The sequence below is a fragment of the Motacilla alba genome, chromosome 4, assembly GCF_015832195.1.
Source record: "Motacilla alba alba isolate MOTALB_02 chromosome 4, Motacilla_alba_V1.0_pri, whole genome shotgun sequence".
NCBI lineage: Eukaryota > Metazoa > Chordata > Aves > Passeriformes > Motacillidae > Motacilla > Motacilla alba.
Window position 1 is genome coordinate 8,799,044 of NC_052019.1, and position 24,591 is coordinate 8,823,634.

The 24,591-nt window shown below is 41.7% G+C and overlaps 1 protein-coding gene across 2 annotated transcripts in view; it reads left to right on the forward strand.

The window, feature by feature from the left end:
- The first annotated feature begins 5,507 nt into the window (after positions 1–5,507).
- Positions 5,508–24,591, forward strand: part of FAM193A (family with sequence similarity 193 member A) — a 77,770-nt gene continuing 58,686 nt past the window's right edge. The window contains exon 1 of one of the 2 annotated variants that reach the window (XM_038134207.1): positions 5,508–6,051. In XM_038134207.1, the coding sequence (XP_037990135.1) occupies positions 5,818–6,051 (234 nt within the window). In that variant the 5' untranslated portion in view covers positions 5,508–5,817. The remainder of the gene's footprint in view (positions 6,052–24,591) is intronic. The other variant, XM_038134206.1, reaches the window with a different exon arrangement.

The following is a 24,591-nucleotide window of genomic DNA, read 5'->3' on the forward strand; positions in this document are numbered from 1 at the left end:
TGCAGACACAGCCTTTCCCTCACACAGGGGCAACCTCATGCTCTAGTTAGGCAAAACTGGAACCAGTGCAGTCTTACCTGCTGTCTTAGTACTGATGTGCAAAACATTTCTTTGTTTCACAGGGGCAACAAGGGGACAGCAATGTTGTTTTCTAATGCAGAAAAGGCAACGAATTTCACTATGTAAAATGCCAGCTGGCAGAGAAGCAACATTACATTACATTACATAACCCGTATTTCAGTGGCCAGAATTAGGTAATTCTTAATACAATACAGGTTATGTTTCAAAAGGCATACTTCAGACTAGGCTGAAAGAGTCTACTCTAAATGGGGAAAAATGAGAATCAAAGTAATGTTTGGAAAAAAGTTGCTGGATTAAGATCAGTTTGGTAGAGATGTATGCTCTAGCATTCCCATTGTAAGAAACTGACCCTCACTCAGTTCTTTATTGTTATTTAGAAGGAAAAAAAAATATTCTTTTGCTTTTTTACTTCTGCATTTGTTGTTTATAAGTTCAGCACAACACAGGAGTCTTTCAGCACAGGCACTGAGAACAAGAAGCCAGGAATCACACATCTTCCCAGCTACAGCAGGCACCAAGTTGAGGTTCCCCTGGGATACTGTTCTCATGGTGGATGCCCTGGAATAAGTCTGACTTTCTGCAAGACCTCTGTGCTTATGACTTTAAAAAACACATAGTTCAAGGACCAGAAGGCTGTCTAGGAAAAAATCCAAGAACCATAAAGTCAAAGGGGTCATAAGGCTCCTGAAATGAAGTTTTACTATCCAGCATGTGAGATTCCTTTTATTTTGCTCTAAACCTCTTCAGCATTAGATAAAGTCTTCTCAGCTGAGTCATCTGGCTGTGAAACAAATTCCAGAGGAGATTGGGTGAAACTGATTTTAGCCATCTAAAGGAAAACCTGCAGTCTCTTGCTTTACAGAAAGCCTGGCTGGAAGAATGATGCTGCTTTCATTATTCTTCAGTTTAGTTCCACCAAGCAACCAGAAACTCTCTCAACAAAGCCAATAAATCAACAACTTCACCCAGAGAACATTTACTTTTTTTGAAAAGGAGGGAGTGCCTAGACTCCATGGTCTTCCAGGAGCTTGCTGTCAATATCCATCATACATGAAAGGAGCTCAGATACTCTGGAACTGGGTGTGAGAACTGCAGGTAAGGTGATTAAAAGGCAGTGTACATATATGCTGTGATGCTGCACACTAATGTGTAAACACGTCCTTCCCTATACCTACACACCTCTATGTTCACTCTCCTGTAGAGGAAAATGAACTTCTATTAAAATGGCAGCTTTTTGGACAGCAAAGACAAATTAGTGCCAGTTGCTGAAGTTGTCCAGACTGGACTCAACTCACACTGAATTCTACTGTCTGCCAGGGGCTTGGGCAAGGGGCATTACGGGAAAATTCTGCAGCCTCAGAAAGGCTCTCTGATTACTATCTGCTATTGGTTGTTCAAGCTGGCAGCAATGAAATAACAAAGAGAAGTCTGAGGGCAATCAAAAGAGACTTCAGGGCCTGGGACGATTGGCAGAGGAGTGGGGAGCACAGGTACTGATTCCCTTGATCCTTCCAGCTACAAGGATCTGTTAGGCACATCCATCAGGTCATATATGTGGCTCCAAGACTGGTGTAATTGGAAACATTTTGAGTTTGTTGACCATGAGATGATCTACTCAACACCTGGTCTACTGTGCAATGGTGTGATGCACCTGTCTCAGAGGGAGAAAAGAGTTGTAGCACAGGAGCTCGTGGAGCTCCTTGATAGAGCTTCAAACTAGCTTGGAAGGGGGAAAGGGATAAAACCAGGCTCACCTGTGAGGAGTGAGGGCACTGTGTGCCAAAAACTTGAGGAAATGAGCACTAATGGGATCCCTTAATCTGTTTTACAAGGTATTGGCTACAATGTACCACACCTGAAATGTTTCTACACTGATGCACAAGGCATAAGGAACAAACTCAAGGAGCTTGACGCTTTGGCCCAGTCTGGTGGGATGAGTCCTGTTACTGGAGTGCCATTTTGGATGCTTCTAGGCTCTTCAGGAGGGATAGGCAAGGCAGAAGAGGCAGAGGGATGGCACTTTATGGAACAGAAGGGTTAGAATATATGGAGCTCACAGCTGGTGATGGCCCAGTTGAGAGCCTCTGGATTACAATCAAGTGGCAAACAAATACTGCGGATGTCATCATGGGAGTCAGCTACAGACCTACAGCCAGGAGGATGATGCCGACAAAAAATTCTGTGAGGAATTAAGGGACACCTCCAAGGCAAGTGCCCCTGTCCTTATTGGGGACTTCAACTTGCCAGAAATTAACTGGAAGCATCACAGCTGGTACAACTGAGGCCAGAAGATTCCTAAAACACCTGGATGTGCTTTAAACTGCCTATGGCATTGCCATGTGTGGGAATTGCTCCTTTGAGTTCAGTCTATTACCAATGTCATCAAGTAGCACCTGAAAAATTGGGAACTAAATGCATAATTAAGAACCCCTTGAAACGAAAGAAACCATAAATTTTAACCTCCCTGGCACAGAGACTATTATTTCAGAAAATGTAATGACTAACAGGTCTTTTAATTTTTACTTGAGGTTATAACAGTAGTTCAGTGTATAGACTCCTTACATCATTCTGCGTGCAACAGGAGACCAGTACAAATAGTCCAGTGAGGTGGTAAAACCATATTGAGTTTTTCCAGCCACCCTGACATCCTGAAGGCAGAACTCAAAGGTAACTGTGACCTGAGCTCCCTCTTCAGCCTTTTATTGACTTAATGGCTCACAGGGAAAATTACAATGCTGCTAAAACTGGGTTGGTTCAAAGGAAGAGCATGGGAAAGCCCTGCAGTGATCTGCACTGTTTATGCAGTGAGTTTTTATATATGGCATTCCTGGAAAATGTGAAAGTGCGAAAAATTTTCAGAGTATAAATCATTTTTTCCCCCAATAGGGTTTTGAAATGCCATGCCATGCTTTAGATTAGCAATGAGGTAAATTAGTTTGTTCAAATGACTGAGTTTATTTTCTTAGGGATGAGATGGAATGTTATAAGTAATTTAATTTGAGTAAGGACAAGAAACATAGTCATAGGTCTCCACAGCAGTCAAACTAATTTCCTCTGCCTTTTGTTCCAGTTATTATGAACACTCAAATCCACCATCAAAGTAGCAAGTTCATTTCTAAAACAACCTATTGGCTCAGCAGCTAATTTTAAGTGGTAGCTAAGTTCAGTCCAAACCTGTAAGAGTACTTCATTTCCCTGAGTATTTACCTGCAGGTTTAAAAAAAGACCCTGGCCTGCAAAGTTTATAAAAACTCACTGTCCTGCACTGTGAATTTTAATATTGAAAGCTGGATTAAAAAAATCATCAGGATGTCCCTTATTTTCTGAAGTGTAAAAGGAAAACATTTGTTTCTGCAATAAGATTATCAGAATTAAATACTGTGATGTCAGACTAAGTAGCATTACTTTAGCTCCTGTATGGTTGAGTGATTTTACTGTAATAGTTTCTCATAATAATGCTTTTTATCTGTAATACATAGGGGATAGAGAGACTGACAGAGCTATAATCTTTCTTTCAGAAGCACGGTGTTAAATGAAGAGGGTTCAAGTGAAAATATAATTTGGAAAGGAAGATAAAGACAGCCCTATATAAGACTGTGTCATCATTTCAAGTGAAAGATGTTAGCTCTGAAAATAATGCCATACATTACGAAGATAAGTCAACTTCAAATTTGTAGTTCAGGGTCTGAAATTTATTTGTTTGTGGCAAAAGGCTGTGTATGCTTATGTGTACACAGCCACTCTTGCCACTGCTATTTGCTGTTTATGCAGGGCTGTGTGTGCTGAGCATTGAATGTGTTTATGAAGACCAGGGCCCTGCCACAAAAAACCCTTTCCATCTACTAGAATGAACAAACGTGTTCTCCTGGTTTCACAGCTGTCTGTGCATAAAAGCAAAGCTCTTCTATGTGTACTGAGGCAAACTAAGCCTGGAACGGCTTCAGTGTGGATGGCAGCTTCTACTGGCCTTCTTCCATTGCTCTCCCAAAACTCCTGAGGCCGTCTTTTCCATGATTTTTTAAGTGTATGGTCATTGGTGAATAAAAGGCAAATATTCTGGTGCTCCTGAACTATCCTCTGACCCACCATGACAACCACTCAACGCCTTCACAATTTTAATGCTGCAAAAGAGATTTTAGACTGCCCTGAGCAATCACCAGGTGTGCTCATACTTATGATTTTTGCATCCCACCACCCAAAGATAAAGCATTTCATTGCATCCAGAGAAGGGCGATGGAGCTGTGGAGGGTCTGGAGCACCGCTTGGATGAGGAGCAGCTGAGGGAGCTGGGGATGTTCAGCCTGGAGAAAAGGAGGCTTAGGGGTGACCTTATTGATCCCTGCTACAGGGAAGGAGGCTGTAGTCAGGTGAGGGTTGGTCTCTTCTTCAGAAAATGACAGGATAAGAGGACACAGTCTTAAGCTGTGCCAGGGGAGCTTTAGGTTGGACATTGGGATGAGCTTCTCCACGGAAAGGGTGATTAGACATTGGAATGGGCTGCAAAAGGAGATGGTGGAGTCACATCCCTGGAGATGCTTAAGGAAAGACTGGACATGGCACTCAGTGCCATGGTTTAATTGACATGGTGGTGTTTGGTCATAGGCTGGACTCGATTGCAGAGGTCTTTTCCAACCTAATGGATTCCACGGTCCCATGAAGTTATCACCAGTTTTAATGAGCTCACATCTATGATTTTTGCATCACGCCACTCAGACACGTCAAAGCACAGAGCCACAGCATTTCACCTTTCCTGGGCCTGCGTGTGACTGCGCACTGTGAGGAACAACAGGAATCATGGACTCTTCCAGGTTCTAAAGACCTCTGAGACCAATGAGTCCAACCATTAACCCAGCACTGCCAAGTCCACCACCAGACCATGTGCCAAACTACTAAACTATCACGAAGCACCACAGCTACACGTTTATTGAGCTCTCCCAGGTATGGTGACTCAGGCAGTGGCCTCTCGGCTCTTCAGGGCACATCAGTGCTCTCAGCCCCAGTGCGCGTGGTGTAACCTCCATTTTCAGCCTGCCTTGTGTGGGCTTTGGGAATGGTGGTGCCTGTGTTGTTCTGAGGGATGGTTGCACAGAGACAGTATGACAAGAGCCCTACACTCAAGGGCTGTGTTATGTTGGAGCAGCAGGCGGGCTGCGGCCCCTTACACGGGGCTCTGCCTAAAACATCCCCTCACGCCCCATCCCCGAGCGCTGCGGCCCCTTTAAGGCGTCACATGGCTTTTGGGCGGCGCTGTAGTCCCTTGACCGGGGTGGCAACGCTGGCCGGCGCGGCTAACGGCAACCCGAAGGACTACAACTCCCAGCAGCCATCGCGGGGACGGATGAGCTCATCCGCCGCGCCCAGGCGGGCGTCGCGATGCACGCTGGGAATTGTAGTCCAATGACAGTCCCAACGTTAGGTTACAGCGAGGCGCAGAACTACGCCTCCCAGCGTGCCGAGCGCGGCCGGTTCCCGTCAGCGCCGAGGGGGAGCCCCCCAACGTAAAGGGGGATCACTTTCCCCTTGTGTCCGCCATATTGGACGGTAACTCTGCCCAGCGGCGCCGGGGCCGAGCGAGTCCCCGTGGCCGTGACAGCCCCGCTTCGCCCGCGCCGCCCGGGGAGCTCCGGCCCCGCCCGGCCTCGCCAGCCCCGGGCGCTTGGCGCGACCCCGCGCCCCTTCCCCCCACCTCCTCCTCTTCCCCGGCGCTCCCTCCTCCCGTGCCCGGGTGTCAGCACCATGAGTCCGGCCGACGCCAAGCGCGGAGCGAAGCGCCGGAAGAACAAGCGGGGCGGCGGCCTCGGCAGCACCGGCGGGCCGGGACCCAGCGGCGGCACCGGCGGGCTGGGCAAGGCCGGGGGTGCGGCGGCAGCGGCCCCCGCCCCGCCGGGCGCGGTGGGCGCCCTGCTGACAGCTCCGGGCGGCGGCAGCGGAGCCCCGGGCGGCGCCGGGGCCGCGGCGGGACACGGCGAGGTGAGCGGGGCCGGGGCGGGCGCGGTGACATCGCACACCCGCGCTGGAGCCAGGGGGCCGCGCCGCGCCATCCCCCCCCGTGCCCCCGGCCCGCTCGGGCCCCGGCGGGGGTCTCGGGGCTGGGCCCCGGGGCTGCGGGGAGGGGGCGGCGGGGCTGGGCAGCTCCTCAGCTCCCCACCCTTTGTGGGGGAAGGGCCGCGCCGGCTGCGCGGGGCCGCGTCGTCCTGGGGTTTGTCCTGGAATCAGCTTCGGCGTCCCCATCCGCGGGGTCTCACCTTAATGGAGGAGATGTAAGAAATAGGCGGGCAGGCCTTGAGAATGCAAAAAGACACCTCCATTACGCCCTTTTTGCAGTAGCCAACTTCGTTATTAAGCATAGGAGGTTCATTGTAGCTTGGACTGTGGTTGGCACTCTGGTGCCTTAGAATAATTCAGATCTGTTACATTATTTCATATTATAGTGAAATTTATCGGGAGCAGATTGTGTAGTTTAACTGATTTTTTTTTTTCCAAGAAAAAATACTCAAGGATTAAGCCCTTAAAAAGGTGTCCTATTGGTTCAAGTAGCAAAAGAGCAAATAAGTTCATTTTCCTTTCTTCTGTAAAGGTTACCTCAAGTTTTTTGTTATCAACACAGAGCTTGTGTTCAGCTATCATATTTACAGCAGCATTTCCTGCTGACAGCATCTTCAGACTTCCATGTGTATGTCATACCACCTGCTCCGTTTCCTCTTGCTCTCATAAACTTGTTGAGCACGTGAAGGGGAAATGAAAGAATTGGCTTTTGTGATGTAGCATGTCTGAAATGCCACGCTAGAACAAATGGGTTTATTTTGTTCTCCATGTAGTTTTGTGCCCATCTCTTTTGCTGGGTCAACAATCAATCTGGTGATTGTCGGTTGACTTTTTTCCCCCCTCTCTTTAAAGCTTGGATTCATACGCTTTCATACTTGGCTACTGTACTTTAGATTAACTGTTTCTGTATGTCTGTCCTAATCTGACACTTAACTTCATGCATAATTTCCTTTTGGGACAGTAGCCTATATGTGACTTAGATATCCAGAAGAATGATGTGCCTTATGATAAGAGGTGTGCAGGTTTTTATTTGCAACTTTGCAAGTCATCACTCAACACTGTTCTAACTAAACCTGCACCAAGAAGATGTGTCTTGTTTTATGTCTTAGATCACAAGCCTTTACAGGCACAGGTTCCTAGATACTGTTAGACATCATACCAAGGGAAATAAAAGCAGCAGCGAAATGATGCTCAGAATGGGACATTGATGTGGCTGCGCTACCCCCAATATTTTGATGTTTGTGCCGTGTGGTTATGTATAGTCTAGAACTTTGGTTCTCATCCGACTACGTGGGATCTTTCTGAAACTGATCTTAAAAGCTAAAACCATTGCTAGTCTACCTACTTCGTGTTCCTTATTTCTTTCAGACTAGGTAGCTACAAATAAAATTTCTCAGTCTCTCTGGAAGTATGTCATGTCTTGAAGATTAAGTACTGTGTTTCAGCACTAAATTTTTGGGAGAATACATCTGTCTATTAGACTTGCTTACATGTTATTCATACTTTTGTAAGTGTGCACAACATGTGACTTAATGCATTTGTGACTTTGTCTTAATTGGTCTTTTTTGCCTCTACTCTTAAATGCGTATGCAATTTGTCAAATGTTTCCATTTCCATTTGTAGTGTGATACAAGGGGTTCTGAAGACTGATGGGCGAGTGGGGAGTTAAGTCAGTTAAACAAACAGATGAGTTTGTTAAACTAGAATACACCTGCAGCAGAGATGTTGATCAATCAAACAGTAAGCATGTTAGAATGAGGTTTTGAGGATAGGTAAATCCCTGTGCTCAGTTTCTTGGAAGGTAAATGCTTATACCCCATAATGCTCCTTTAAAGTTTGTGCTGCTTACTCCATAGTGGTTTCAGTGACCTCTTTCATGACACTTTCAATAGCTTTCCAATGGTTGTGCCATGAAAAGTGCCAGTACTTAAAAATTTGCTGATAATCTTGTTGCAAAGGTGAAATCTTAAAGCGTCATTGTATGACTCTTGCTGATGTGAAAATAGGATCACCTTAATAGTGTGTAAAAATTTGATAGTTTAAGGTACGTGGTCAAAACAAGACTTGGTGTTTTGAGTGAAAGACCAGCAGATATTTTTTCTGGGTGAAGTTGAGAAGGAAAACTGTATTTTACAGGACAGATCACTTCAAAATTAGATGCAATGTTGGTTTTGGCTGGATGGAGAGTAAGCAACACACTAATAGCTGTAAAGTAGTAACCAGACTTGCTTTAGTTTCATCTTACCCAGAATAATGTAAAGTTCCCTTTGGTGGGTAAAAGAAATCATCAACCAGTTCTCTGCTGAACAAACTAAAATATTTAATCTTTGAAAACATGTAAAATATAACCACCAGTCCCCCACAAAATTTAGTGTTTGTTGTACAGTGTAGTGTGTTCCTACTTGTTCTCATGCTCTCATTGCTCTCCTGCTTTTGTCACTTACCTGGTTTTATGGCAACCATTCTGGGTGGGATGGACACATCCTTCTATTCGTGTTCTGTTAGTTGATTCTTTCAAAACTTGCCTAAAAGACAGAATGAAGCAGGATGTTAAATGAATAATCCTATGTGTGGTCCACGTTCTTGTGTGTCAATAATTGTTCAGGATAATGTATACTTTGAACCTGCTTTTGAAATAGGTTGACTGTAGTTTAAAAATGAATGTATTTATGGTTCAGACTGAAAGCTCATGTGCCAGTATTGAAATTCTAGCTAACCCTGTTAGAGCTAACAAATAAATTTGAATTGAGGTTTTTATACATCTTATCTGGAGGGTTTTTTTAAGACTGTAGGCTAAATTCTGCATTAGAGTACATGCTAAGTCTTGTTCTGGGATGCAAGTGGGCAACTCCTAACGGAATCTTCCTGGAAGGTATGTTATTCCATGCACATGCTTAATACATCTGAATTCATCCTCTGAAGCACTCTCAGATGGTTTGCAGTGCCAGTGAAGTTAAGGGTGCATTGGCAGTGTATCAGTACAAGGGAGTCTCAGTTTTGAAAACCTGTAACTGTGTCAAATTTAACTGGAACTGGAAACCAAGACATTTAGTTGTCCAGTGCTGCTGCAGGACTTCTCTAGGGCTTTTCTTTTTAATATGTGTATTTATAGAAATAGGTGTTGCTTTCTGTTCTGTTTTGGTTTGGTTTTGTTTTATTTCAGTAATGTGTTGCATCAGGCTTTCTTAATTTGTTCCTATAAATTTTTGACGGACAGTTGGATTATTGATGTTGTGAGAGGCATTTGATTATCTCTAGCAACCCCTGCATAATTCATACATATACTATAACAAAATTGGTTATTCATTAGTATGTTCAGGTACTTTGGAGGGAAGAGTGGCGTGTCAGTAGCTTATCAACACAAGAACAAGAAGAAATACTTTTTGTTACAGGCCTGACCAGTCTTGTGTTATTGTAGGGAATAATTTAGTAGCCATTTTACGATTGTTTTGCTTGCATTTTTCAAAGTATTGTATGTCAAACATAGTAATGTATTGATTGAATCTTCTCACATTGGAGAGCTGTTTTAGAATTTCATAAAATACTTCAGCAGACTATTTTTTTTATTATGGGGTACTGCTTTTTAAATAGAGATTCTATACATAGCAGAATGTACATTGCCAATTGCTTCAGCAGCTTTGTAGCTCATTGTGTTTTAGTGATATCTGTGTTTGATTTGTGATTTCAGATTTTCCCTGTTCTCTCTTCCTCTTCCGTGATTCAAACACTCAATAGAGGAGCTTTGTCAGGAGCTCAGAAATTCAGCAGATAGCTAGCTTTTAAGTAGAGTCTCCTCCTCTCCAAAAGCAAACTTCTTTTGGCCAATTTTTGTCAAGGCTTAGGTGAACTAGATAAACTCCAATTAATAAAACAGTATTATAACCTCTGCTCCTCAGGCTGAGGCAGTCGGTACTTATAAACACTGACTTGAAGAAAAACAAGCCTTTGTGACAGTCAGGTAGTAAATGTCTTCCTCTCATTAAAGGTAGTTCACTTTTTTTTTTTTTTTTTTTTTTGGTTATAGACTTGCAGTGCCTGCCCTGAAGAGCTTATGCTCTGCTTTTTGTAATAAAAGGAGACAGAATGGGATAAAACTATTAGGATTTGCTTTAGATGGTATGGTTGAGTTAACTTGCTAATTTAGAAGCAGTATCTAAACAGAACATTTCAAACTTTAAAACAAGCTTAGTGATTGCATAACATTCACATTATTAGCTCTTTCATAGCTTCTTCCCATGCTCAGTTAAGGCATTTTTCAGCTAATAGACCTGAGACCAGAGGCACACATTCCAGTGATTGGGTCAGATCTCGTAATGCTGCTCCTGGGAAGAGTGTGCCTGTGTGTACTCATGACCTTGATGTATATCCAATCCCTGAGCATTCCACTTCTCCCCCACCTCCTGCACCTGCAAAATCATGGTCACCTGATAATGACAATAGTGGGTTTTGAATTGTTAAATGAAAAAACATGCCTAAAGTTTGTCTGAAAAAAATGGCACCTGGTTCGGCAGTGTCTAATCCGTATCAGCTGAGGATCCTCCTCTGGCTTTGTTAGGAGACGTTTGATTCCAGGTGTGAAGGCAGAGCATTTTTTTTCTCCTTGCTGTATTGGTTGCAAAATGGGAGAGATTGAGAGAGAGAATTTTTTTACTCTAAAAAACATAGTGACTCCCTTCCTCTCCTCCCTTTTGTTTCCTGACTGTGGAAGCAAAACCTTGTTGATTTAATTTGGAACTAGATTAGTTTGAAAAGTTAGTTCTGAAATAAGTGTATATTGATGAGAATATTCAAGGTTCTTGTCCTGCAAGTTTTTTGACCCCAAACAGTATGTGAAGCTTTATGTAAGCATTTAATATTACATTATTTTCTTGGTTATGGCATTTACCCTGTTGCAGTGGTATCTCTTCCTGGGGGGAGTCTTTGGATCCTTTCTCCTTTACAGTGAGAGATCCAGTCAGCCTCTCTTCTGCCTGGCAAGGAGAGCTGAGTGGAAGTGGAAATTCAGTTTGGTGGTGCTTGATGCCTATGAGAGTAATGTTCAGACCTTGATGTGTGTATTTAGCAAGGGTGGTCCTGAGCAAATACAGATCTACTGAAGACATGTTGTGGAGAAGTGATTGGGAGAAATAACTGGGAAATAAACTTGCTTTGCTTAGACGTACAGGACTTCATGGATGTGCTAGGCAGTGTTCTGGGTTTGTATGGATCTGAGTAATCAGAGAAGGTTTAATATTTATTGGGGCTCCTTCACTGATGGGAAAGGAGGTCATATATCCCTTTTATTAAGATAATGGAAACAGTCCCTACATTTTCCTTTCTTGAGGTATTTTTTTTTAATTTAATGGTGACTAAGGTAGCTGTGGACTGCTCTGTTTTGAGAAAGAGTATTCCATATGTGGAATTTTCCTAGGATAATTAAACATGAAATATTTTAGTTAAAAGTCTCAAAGAATACTGCAGTTCAGTTCCTTCTTTGCTGCAAATGAAGAGTTCAACAGGGAAATCACATGTATGATGTTACTCTTAATGGTATTACAGGAACTGCCTGAATTGAGGCTTTTCTGAGAATGCAGTACAATAAGTACGTCTTTTTTTTTGACATAACAATTACTTAATTTTGTGTTGTAAAAATTCAAGGCAGCCTGTGACATTACTGACCTTCACCTCCTCCCCTGTGAGGAAACACACCAGAAATACTATTGAAGATAAATCTAAGCAACATAGCGTTTACCTGAAGTAAATATTTTTTCCTAAATATTCTCTTGTTATTTACTTTTTTTAATAGAGGATGTACAGCTGCTTTAGTGATGCAGAAGTTAGTCCAGGCACTGTTTTGCAAAGTGAATTTTAGGGGGAATATTAATGGGGTTGCCTGTGAGCCTCTTCTAAGCTGTTGAACTGAAGTTGTTCATGTTGGACTGGTGAAAAACTTCCTTGGAGTGGGAACTTTAACCATGTTCTTAAATAATCAACTCCCCTTCTTTTGCAAAAGCCACAAAGGTAGTTCTCTCCATCTCAAAATTCCTAGTAGTGATAGAACCCACTCAGGCATCTGAGAGGCAGGTTCCTGTTGCATCGCTCTCTAGAGGGGCTGTCTCTCCACTCTTTATTGAAGGGAGCCTGGAGACATTTTGGTACAAGCTGAAGTCTGACAAGGTGAAAAGCCTGTGTAGGAGGCCATGCTTAGCTCTACCTGCCTACTCAGTTATGATTTCTTATCTTAAAAAAACGAAAAAAGTGGAAGCTCAAATAGGTTATGATACAAGCCCCGTTGGGTCATATCTGAAAGAGTAACTTGGCTCATTTATAAGGAGGAAATAAAAGATTTACTTCATTGTACATTTTTCAGAAAATCTGTGTGCTTCCATGAAACATTCCTATACATAGTCTCTCCTCAGGCCTAGAGGAACAAGCTACAATAGGTTGTAGGTGCCCCTGTATTGTTACTTACTGTGGAAGGTCACAAAGTCCTCGTGCACAGTAGTCCTTTGCATTAGTCCTCCTTTCACACGCTCATCTGTTGAACTGGCTTGTAGTAGCTTTGACAGGTATTTACTTGCAAAGGATGTTCAAAAACATGAGACAACAATCATCCAGGTAAATAATTAAGTTTCTACAAGGTCACAAGTGTAATTATTTTGAAGTCCAGAACTGTGGACTGCCTGGATCTTGAGCAAACTTGTCACTTATGGCATCTATCTGGACTTCAGGGTTTCTCTTATGGACGCATCTCCTAGCCCTCTTAGAACGTGCCTGTGGGAGGTAAATTGCTTGTGGTCCAGGAGGAGCCACAATAGCTATTGAGGACTAATTTCTGGGAGGGTTCGTGGATGACAGTTGCTTGTAGGAAAAAGCTGCTGGCTTTTTTTTTTTTTTTTCTTCTTTAACTGCTTTGGCAGCAGTTCAGTGGTCTGTGTTGAGCTGCAGACAGATGGAGGATGTGATCAGCTGTTGGGGCAGTGTTTGCTGCTCTAAATAGCTGTTTCTGCTCTTCTCCAGGGAGAGGTAGCAGGCTGGATAGAAGTGTCTGGCTGGCAGCACAGGGGACTTCACTGTTCTAGATGTAAATTTTCAGATGCCCATCTTTATTCTTCTAGATACTAATTATGCCTACAGTATCAGAAGTGGTTGTTTAGTCATGGCTTGCATGGCAATATTAGCTTTGCTCACTTGGATTCCTAAGCCAGTTGCTCTTTTTGGAAATAGTAGCTGCTCTACTTAAAGCAAGACTAAACTGTGTAGAGAACTTGGTGGTGTTTAATTTATGTCACAAACCTGTACATGTGCTGTAGACACGAGCTTTCTAAATATGGGGTATTAACATATGCATGCATCACTAGAATATACAACTCTAATGATTGATATCTTGTATTAAATAGTAAAAGATTGATAAGTTAGCTGTAGTAATTAAATCCAGTAGTTGTCATTTAAAAATGTAAAGGGCTCCATGTACCCATAACTATTTGTCATTTTTTGAATTAAGAATAAAAACACTGGCAACTGAAACCCACTCAAAGGGTTTTCCTACTTAGACTTGTGTGGACAACAGTGAATCAATTGAGGTATGTTTTTGTATCATTATCTTTTTACTTCCTCCTTTAGGTTTCACCTCCTTTAGGAAGTCTGCAGGCATAGCAGAAGTAACCTCTAAAGTTAGTCCTCAGAAAGGGTACTGGAAAGTGAGGAGTGGAGTAGTAGGCATGTTTCTCTGCAGCATTAGAAGCTGAAGGAGGTTTTGGAGTACTGGGAATTTCAGTTATAACACTCATAAAGCTATTGAGAAGGGGGGAAATGCATATGTTTTGTTAGGACCATCTATCTCCTGAGCCAGCTTTTATAAAAAATGGTTATCTAAGCTAATATATGATCTGGATTTAGGGTAGTAAGCTGCCTCTCAGGTGGTTTTGGCACAGCTGTGTGCTGGCAGGGCTGGCTGCTGCCAGAGCTAGTGCAGGATAACTCAGTGTTAATGCTGAGCTCTAACCACCAGCAATGATTCAGGAGCTCTAAACATGGATATTTGCCAACTAGACTGACATCTGAACAAGACCCTGACGCGGCACCTTTTTTGTAGACAAACACTTCTTTCTCCAGGACTGGTCTTTTTTGCTGTGCTTTTGTTCTCCTCATATGTCAGAAGAAACAGGTGGCAGTTACAGGGTTGGTAAGTTAGCAGAAATCTGTGGGTAGTGAATGAGGGTGGGGTCTTTGGAGGGATAGAATAAGACTAAAATGTCAAAATTTTTTCCTCTTGGATGAAGTAGGAGATGAGTTAATGTGAATGAGGGGAGAAAACTGTAAAAGAGCAAGCATTGTTGATGGTTCGTGAAATATGCCTGGCCTTTTGAAATGGACAATTGAGTTCAAGAAAGACAGACAGACTGTTGAATGCACTAGCTAAGCATGGCAGGATGTTGACTTGTGTTTTGAATTTGACTGAGAAGTTTTGGTCATGTGCCTCAGGTTTTGAATGTCTGTCATGATACCAGGATTGTAAAGTGGGGGAAGGAAAAGAAGGCTGTCAATTGAATAATTTTCCTGAAAACAGGCTGTTAATTAATGCAAGCCATGACTCTAAAGTCTGTGTATTAGGGGATATCTCATCATGTGTAGCGTTGAAATATGTTGGAAACAGTATTAAATGTAGTGCACATGTAGTGTTGTAAAGTGCTGTAAGGCTCTACCTTGACTCCTGTTCTGCTTTCAGCTTTGTGCTGTCAAACTGCATCAATGATGGCTCCTTAGAAGCAAAAGATGTGGCTTTAGGCAGGGGTGCCAGACTTGAATACACTCTGCCACCCACTTTTTTGTTTCTTTCTTTCTTTCCCTGTGTGCAGAAATAGAAACTTTAGCTCTCAGAGCAGAAGTCTTCCTAAGCTAGGGAGGTGATGATGCCATTGAATTTTACAGAGAATTGCTGCACTTGGATGGGACCAGTGGTGGGGTCATTTGGTCCAACCTGCCTGCTGGAGTAGGGTCTTCCTAGAGCACCTTGCCCCAGGTGGTTTCCAGACAGTTCTTGACTATCTCTAGTGAGGAAGAACCCACAGTGTCTCTGGGCAGCCTGTTCCAGGGCTCAGTCACCTGCATAGTGAGGCAGTTCTTTTCCTAGGTGGAACTTCCTGTGCATCAGTTTCCAGCTCTTTTCAGGTGGAACTTCCTGTGCATCAGTTTCCAGCTCTTGCCTCTTGTGCTATTTCCTGGCACCACTGAGTAGAACCTGGTTCCATGTGCTTGACACCCTCCTCTCAGATGCTTATAGACATTGATAAGATGTACTCTTTTTCTTCTTTTCTTCTCGAGGCTGAGCAGGTATTTCAGATATTTCTACTATTAGGTGTTTTTTTCCACTAAGAGTGGTAGTTTAATTTTAAATTGCCTTGAGAAAAACATGTTGTAATAGGCAGACTTTTGTTAATTTATAAATATTAAAGGAAGTTAAGGAATCTCTTTCAAGTTCTATAACTATATTAAACTCAACCGTTGACAATTTCAAATGTGTTATAGGGAATATTTCACTGAGATAGATATGACACTCTGAATTTGGGTAATACTGATGATGCAAGCCCAGAGACACTTCAGTGGGGGATGCATGAGTGAGAATGTGTGTGTGCATGAGGCTTTTTGAAACATGGTTTTCAATGTGGTTTTGAATATGGGTTAAAGATGTTGCTGTGTAAGTATGAAGTCAATACTTTGTATGTGTGCATGGAAATTATTTTTGAGTAGGAGAACACACATATATGTGGGCTGCCAATGGACAAAGTACCTGATTAAATATTTAAACATTCTTTGCCACACGGTGTCTCATAGTGAAACCAGTCACTGGGAACAGAAGAGTTCACCTTAAAAAGCAGTTCTGGGCTGCAGTATGGTTCTGTCAGCCTTTAGTGTTTAATTGGTGTGGAGTTAATGACCAAAAGATTTCTTAATTGCCATAATGCTTCCAGGCTGCTTATCTTCAATAAGCTGCTGCCACAACAGATGGTAGTTTAGCTGAGGTTCACTAAGGTTTTCACAATTTTGTTTTAGTGGCCTTAACTTATCTATGTGGCTGTAGCTAATGTGTAATTGAAACCCAGATCTTCACTGGAATAGGCTTCAGATGAATTAACGTTTTAGTTTGTCATCCAGCAAGAGATAGAACTCTCCTTTACTGTCAAAGAAACTTTGCAGTTTTATCTGTGTGATCATCTTTATTTTATCTTCACATTTTTTCCTGGCTACTCCCAAGATTTGTCTCCACTATACTGTCATTCTCCACTTCTTTTCAGGGAGTCTGCAGGGAATTGTACTGGTGTCTGCTGTGATTTGAGACAGCTTGCAGCAGCAGCCTGAAGCTGCCTAGACTGGGGTTTTTTAGCATCATAATAGTCTGAACCACAAGAATGAAAGTGGATAAAGTTAAAGTTCCATAATTTTTAGGTATAAGAAAAGCTTTCAAAAAGATTCTTATGCTTTGAAAGGGAAAAAAAATACAATTACTTTTCTGTCTGGAAAACAGGCTGCCATACTTCTACAGTATACACTAGTTAGAGATTTGAAGCCTTATGTAGGAGGGTATGGAACTTTGTACTGAGAAACATTGCATAGTAACTAAGTTAAAGATTAATTATTATTTAATGTTTTCAGAAGTGCTGTCATTGGTGACCTAGCTTACTGCTTTTCAAAATTATGTGGAAATTATGGCAGTCACACATTGAATATCATTTAGACTGCTTGTTGTACGTTTTTTGTAAACTTGATGGCTGCATCTTAAAAAATGAAGAGGAACATTCCTCTGTTTATAATTTAAAGTAATTCTGAGCCTGTGTTTTCATTTTTATTCAGGTGAAAAAATCTAGTGATTGTGTAAGGTTTAGGGGATTGTTCTGATCCCTAGAAATTTGTTAAAACCTTGCTAGGAATGGCCTGTGGTAATTTATTCTTTAAGTACAAGATTCAAACAGAAGTCTGAATGTGTGGTTGCCTTTGTGGCTTTTAACTAAGGTCACAGAAATGAGGATTTGTCTAAATGTGAAGCTAGTTTTGAAACAAGCTCTGAAGTCAACGGGTTGCACTTGATGGTGTTACATGTTGGTGAGATTGGCTCATCCTCTCAGTCAGTAAGGTGTTACTGATGATTTGACAGCTAAGCTGCAAAAGTCCATGGTGGTCTGTGTCTCCTCTGCTAGAGCCTAGAGGATCCTAACTGGTGTTAGACCTCCTTTGCACTGAAAACACTAAAAAAAAAAATCAAATTTACTCCTAACCCTGTTTATATTTGTGATAATCCTGGGAAAATCAACGTCCTGATCATGAGCTTTTTCCATGAAGGCTTAACTTAGTGAAATAGTATATAAATAGTGTACAATGTTACAAAACGGCGGATACAGAATCACAGTGTCAATTAAATTGGAAAAGACCTGAGATCATGGAGTCCAGCCTTGACTGATCACCACCTTGTCAACTAAACCATAGCAGTAAGTGCCATGTCCAGTCATTTCTTGAGTGCCTTCAGGGATAGTGACTCTACCACTTCCATGGGCAGTCCATTCCAATGTTTAACAACTGTTTTCACAAAGAAATTCCTTCTTATGTCCAACCTAAACCTCCCCTGGCACAGCTTGAGGCCATTTCCTGTTGCTGGTTGCCTGGGAGAAGAGACTGAGCCCCAGCTGGCTACAGCTTCCTGTCAGGGAGTTGTAGAAAGCAGTAATGTCACCCCTGAGCCTGCTTTTCTCCAGGCTAAACACCCCCAGCACCCTCAGCCACTCTTCATGAGAGTTATCCTCCAGACCCCTCACCAGCTTCCTGTCCCTCCTCTGGACCTCAGTGACCTTGTAGTGAACTGCTGAGAACTGAACACCTGGACTGAGTGCTAGGGGTGACAGTCACTGCCCTGGTCCTGCTGGCCACACCACTGCTGATCCAGGCCAGGTGCCATTGGCCTTCTTGGCCACCTGGGCACACCTGGCTCATGTTCAGCCACTCTCAACCAGCACCCCCAGGTTCTTTTCCACGGGGCCCTTTCCAGCCACTCTGCCCCAGCCTGTGGCACTGCAGGGGTTGCTGTGACCCAGGGGCAGGACCCAGCCTTATTGAACCTCAGACCCTTGGGCCCACTGATCCAGCCTGTCCAGATCCCTCTGCTGAGTCTTCCTACCTTCTAGCAGATCAACACTCCCACTCCAACCCTCATTATGTGAGGTATTGTCCTAATAATAAAAATTAATTCCCAAAAAATTGCAGTTTTACATTTTAATTGTTTTCCCAAGTTAGGGATGAATTTGTCTGATGGAAAAAAAAAATTCTGTGGTGTTTTTGTTACTCGTGTATTTTCTTCTTTTTTATAACAGGAAATTAGTCTTCACTGTTTTATTTTGCTTACATTGTCTTGTCTCTGACACTTCTGCCAGAAATATATTCTTTGTATAGTGTGCTTGAGTAGTTTAACTTTTTGAAGTTACAGGCAAAGTTTTTTTAGTGTTGGTATTAACTCATGATCAGCAAAAAATAGTTGATGCAATGGACTGCCTTTATTGAGGCTTTTAAGACTTTATTTATGACTAGAAATTGTCCTTTGTCTTAATTTTTTCACCAAAATGGCTATTGTGTAGGGTGGTGTTTGTGACGTGAGTTTGCATAGCTATAGCAGTAATCTATTAACGACTGTTGCTACGTGATCAGAAAGGTGTTAGGTCCAATGATTATTTCTATGTAGGTGTCTCTGCTTAGTGGACTTTACTGGAGTTTAGTGGAGCACAAATCCCTGTTTAAGCATGAGAAGATACTGGAAGGAAGATATCTTTCTGGCACCTGTTGTGCCTGCCCTTCCAATATGCTATTGGGATTCTTTTCCTCTTAAGCAAAATTTGACTGACACTATTGAACAGGAAGGATCTTGGTAGCTCCTCTTTATGGAAAACCAGTCCTCATGGTCAGACCTCCTGAGCTGGTTGGCCTGGATAGTTGGAAATTATACTGGACAGGCTTACAGCTCCACTATACTGCCATAGATAGAGGTGGGAGAGGCAGAAAGGATGTCTGTGTCCCACTGCTACTTTGGGGATTTATCCTTCTAATTAGACTGTCATTTCTTTTCCCATTTTCCTCATCACTCTTTCATTTGAGCATTTGTGAGAGAGAGCACGTGTGTGGGTAACTGTGAGCAGGCAGGTAGTCTGACCACCGCAGTGTATCAGGAGCTGTGTAGCTTCCAGGCGAGTTGAGCTTTTTGGCCCTGTTTTTCCCTCTGTGAATCGTATCAGGTAGACTCCACTACTTCTTGAGTTTTTAATCTTCTTTTAAAATATTAAAGAACATAAGTATTTGTAATTATATACCTGGATACATATTAAAAGGTAGATGATTTGTCTGAGGAATACAATTGATTTTCTTTAAGATTGTTTTATGGTGTGGGTTTGGGGTTTTTGTTTGTTTGGCTTTTTGTTGGGTTTTTTGTTGTTGGTTTTATTTTGTTGTTGTTTGTTTGGAGTTTTTTTAGTCATTGTTGTTTTGGGGTTTTTGATTGCACTCTAGGAAGTAGACAAAAATCCAAGCAGCCATCTTTGTAAACCAGCTCCTTAAATCTGACACCAGAGTTGATTGTAATATTCGAGAATCTCTTATCAGTGCTCTAAAGTCTTAACTTCAAGGTTTTTCCCATGCTTATTTTTATCTCATTCATTTGTCTTCTGGCCAGTGGAGACAGTACTGATTCTGCTTTTGTTACTTGTTTGTTTAACCTGCTTTTAAAATGACCTATTTGATCGAGACTCCACAACCTCACCAAGCAGCCTATTTTCCCTCTTAACTACTTTGCTTGCTGTCAGTTTTCTATTGCATAGAATTCTGCCTTGCTGCAATTCAAACATTTTGTTGCTTATTCTGTTTGCTGTGGATAGAGTGAACTGACTCTTCTCTCTCCTCAGTATTCTGATGTGTCAGGTTGGTGTCCCCAGTTCTCTCAGCCTTTCCTGGCAGGTAATATTGGCTGTGTCTGGTGGTAGTCTGTTGTTTCTCCAGTTGTTCCTGTCTGGCTCCAAGACCTGTGTTCAGAGTGAGTTGCAGTCGTCCCTCGGAGACTTACTGGAACAGTATTAGGTGAAAGGATTATGTCCTGTGGCACATAAGCTATGCATCCCAAGGTAGCATTCATTCTTTCCGTCAGTCTGACCTTGTTGGCTCCTCTTTTGCATATAGTCACTTAGAACTATTTGGAAATTCATGGTAATTGTCAAGATCCTGCTACTTAATTTAGTCATGAGAAAGTTTCAGTACTTAAGGCTGTCAGAAACATTAATCAAGTAAGTAATGACATTTATTCTTCCTCCCCTGTGTAAATCTTTCATTGAAGAAAATGTTACTGGTTTGACATAACCAAGGTGGCTGTTCTTTCTCTCCATGTCATCTAAGTGCTTAAAAAGATTGTTTGGGTATATTTAACTTTCTGGCAACTGAAGAAAATCTATTCCTCAGGTGTTTCTACCTTCACTATCCTTTTTTTCTCCTTCAGTTTTTGGGGGTTTTTTGTTTGTTTGTTTTGGTGAAGGGTTGGATTTTCTTTGAGGAATGAGGTTGTTTCTTTGTTTAAAAGAAAGGGTATAAATAGTTCACCTTTTTCTAAGCTTCTGATTATCTAAGACATCCTCCATGAGTTTTCAAATATAGGATTATTGATTTTAAGGTGACTCAAAGGATTTCCTGAGAAAGTTTCTTGAATGTTATCAGATCTAACCTACTTGGAAAAAATAGAAATACGGCTCTTTCCAATACTGGGTGGATATTTTTACTCATTTACTTGGGCTAATTGTGCTTGTCACCTGCTTGTAGTTGATCTCTTCAAGGATTGTTCTTCATAATCAGTTTTCACTCTCCATTCAGTAATGGAGAAATTCTAGCAGTAGTAGTATACTGATAGAATGATTTCTTAGTAGCCTCAAGTTGTTTAGTAAGAGTTCTTTTGTTTTGTGTCTTTAGCCTTTCATATTTGTCCCTCTTATTCTCTTGGCATTGTTATGCTTGTTACTCCCTTCATGTGTGCTTTTTCTGAGTCATTATTCTCTTGCTATGTTTTCTATTCTCTTGCTGTGCTTGGTTTTCTTGAATTTGTTTGTTTCTATTGTGTCATTTGAGAATTAACTCTTCCTTCCCATAGACTTGTCATCTGTGAGCTCTTAGTGGTGTGAAATCTGTCTCTTGCTATTCTTCCTTCCTTTCCCTCTTCAGTAACCATTGAATTGATGGTTCACTTCCAGTGAAACTCTTATTGTTTACTGTCAAGTACTTTTTTCTTGCTGCTACAGCTAAAGGAAGTGCTTCCAGTTGCTTTCTGTGTTTTGAAAATGTACATTCCTTGAGTCATTCCCAGTAGATGCCTAGGTTCTTGTTATCTCCTTGTAACAAAAAGTCTTATTGAGTTTTTTTCCCCTTTCATAAAGGATATCTGTCTGTTAGCCTTTTTTGATGGTCTGCAGTAAGCTTGGAGTTTGATCGCACTCATGTGCTTTCCTCTTTTTATTATTTGCAGACTTGCAGGATACCTCTCTCTGCATTTTTGATGCTTGTATCCTTTGGGTGTAGGGCATAACGCTCCTCAGCATTTGTTTGGTTTGGGTTTTTGTTTGCATGTTTAGGTGTTTGTTGTGTTTTTTGGTGAACTGACTGGATCCTTTTTCTGTTAGTATTCCAGTGGGAAAGGGACTCTTATAGAGTAGATCATTGTGTTAGTCCCATTCAGAGAATTCTAGCTCTTTTTCTTATGCTTTATCTATTACTATGCATTTGTCTAAGACTGATGGATTGGTTACTTGGATTTATGAACTTTTGTGAATAATTACTTGTACTTAATTCTAGGCTCTTGCCTTGGTATATCATCTTTGAAGTCTTGATGTTTTGCTCATCATCCTAGTGAAAAATAGTCTTCCCTCAAGCTGACAACCAGGAAAGGCTTTTTTTGTATGTGAATTCCTTGCAATGTACATTATCACCTGCTGGCACGCAGACCCTCATCACATGGTCAGAGAAGCCAAAGCTGTCCTTTGATAGCATTTCCAAATTCATGGGGTTGTCTGCAAGGAGAGTTTGTTCCAGACAGTGTTGGGGTGTGGAGAGCACATTGGGAGCTTCTTATTTGTTCTCAACTGTTGTTAGTAGTATCCATGAAGGGTAGTCAGTGTAGTGAATGACCATTGAACAGGTTTTATTTTCTTGGGTCTGAAAGAGGCAAAGAACATCTGGAGCAGTATGCACCCGAGCAGGGCCAGTATACAGCTTGTTCTTTATGGTGTTTTTCTGATCCAGCTGTTTACTTGGCTTTGTCTTTTGCAGTCTCCCAATGAATTGCCTTAAAGACTTAGCAGTCACAGATGTCTTGGCTCAGCTGCCTTCTGCTTCTCCTTAATGCCTCACCCAAAACAAGCCCCACAATCCAAATCTCAAAACCTCTTTCTAAGAATCTGTAATGTAGAACTATGGGTGCTGTATGTTTTCCTTGTAATCTTCCTGGGTATATGAAATACAGGCAAATCCAGTCCAAGACATAAATTTGGCTCACTGTGTCATTATAACCTTTTCATCCTTGGGTCAGGGAACATTCGGGATGAAAGTTTTGGAGATGCCACTTTCTTTTTTTGTTCCTTGTATGTGTGTTGGAATCATTGTTATCTTCCTGCCATTTACACCCCTGCATTCTAGTGGAGGGTAGCTGAACAGACTCCTTGGACTCTCTGATTCTTGAGTTGCAGCAGTAAATTTGGGTTAAAAGACTTGAAGTTTTACACATTTCCTCATTTGATTCAGTAAATGTCTGCTCCCTCCCATGGTGGTGCTTGAAGCAAACCATGTGTTTCAGCACTGTATTTCACGTGGCCATGAGAAACTACTAAGTGATGTGACATGTTATGTGTGTGTATGGTGAGCATTGAGAGCTTGGCAGTTTGAGGATAATGAAGAACAAGGACTAATCTTGTGTGGATACTAGCTTAACTTGGGGTTTTATTAACTTTTTAATGATTTATTAGAAACACAGCCTTTGAATGCAGTTCTGATGTGAAGGCTAACTTGCTGCATCTTCTGTAATTTTGCTGATTGCTCTTAACTATTTAAACTAGGACTCTGCTTCTTACTGATGCTGTCTTTTGCAGAATTGAAATGGCTTAGAAATAGAGAATTATTTCTCTGGCTTGTACTGTCAGTGTCATATCCTAGTAGAGCATATGTAATTTGCCTGACATTTCTTTTTTTCTGTTGAGGGAAAAACATGGCTAGTTTTAGAAATTGCATTTGGTGGATCATTAGGAAAACGGCCTCTCCCATGTCCAGAATGTGACTTTTCTTAATGCTTTATGAGATTTTTCTGTCAGGAGGATGTGTGTTTAACCCTTTAACAGTTAACAAGTGAGGTCATTTTCTTGTAACATAATTCCTGAAGTAGGGCATCTGCAGTTGTAGCATGGAAATTACATAGTGAGGTAGTTCATTCCTAGATGTTGTCTTACACATCTTAAACTTGCCTTTGGATGAGTGCTTTCTACTGTTCATAAGGCACATCTTGGGGGTGGGTTGGTTTTGTGTAATCCTATTAATTTTATGTGTTTCTGTTCAGTATTGAAGTTGAAACAACCGATTAAAGCTCTAACAACTCTGACTAGGAAAAGAATTTATATGCATGGCTGTTGCCTGTCAGGGCTAGCTGAGAGAATTTTGGGGTGTTTCAGCTACCTGCTCAGAACACTTTGCTCATTGTACTTAGGAAAATGAATGCTTGAATCGTGTTCATTGTTAGCTTTTGGTACCTTTTTTTAGCATGTGGCTGCAAAATCACTGGGAAAATGTTGAACATATTCCTAGAACAGAAAGGCAGAATCCTGGTAGGAGGTGGATTGGCTGTGTTCTGCTGTGTCATGTTTAGCTACAAAGAAGGGAAGTATTGCATGTGGGAAAGGGTATGTGCTTCTAAAGAATTTGTAATGGGTGTAATTAAAACAAAATTTCCTTCCCTCCCTTTTTTTCACTGGAAAGCCTGGATTCTTGGTAGCTGCACATGCAAGTATTACAGATAGGAGTGTGTTTTCACTCAAGTCCAAGCTTGTCTGCACTTAAGTTAATTCTGTTATTTTGTATACTTGGTGCCATTTCACTTTCAGCTAGGGGATAGCATTTAATGCTGTCCTGAAACTCATGAAATACAATGTATTCTGGTGCATCCACCAGTGAAAGACCTCATTTCCTTCCCCTATGATTTTATTTTGGTTTCAGGTTTTCAAGTTTGCTTTACCTTGCAAGTTGTCCATACCTTTACACAAAATACTATTTTTTTATTATTTTATTTTAAATGCAGTTTTAAAAGATATGTGAGAGCTTTGTAAAAACTCTTGTTGACAAATTTTCCTTCCTCTCCCCTGCTGCTGAAAAAACCATTCAGAAGACAAAGGCAGCTCTTATATTACAATTGAGTTGCAGATGTATTTGGGAGGCTGCAAA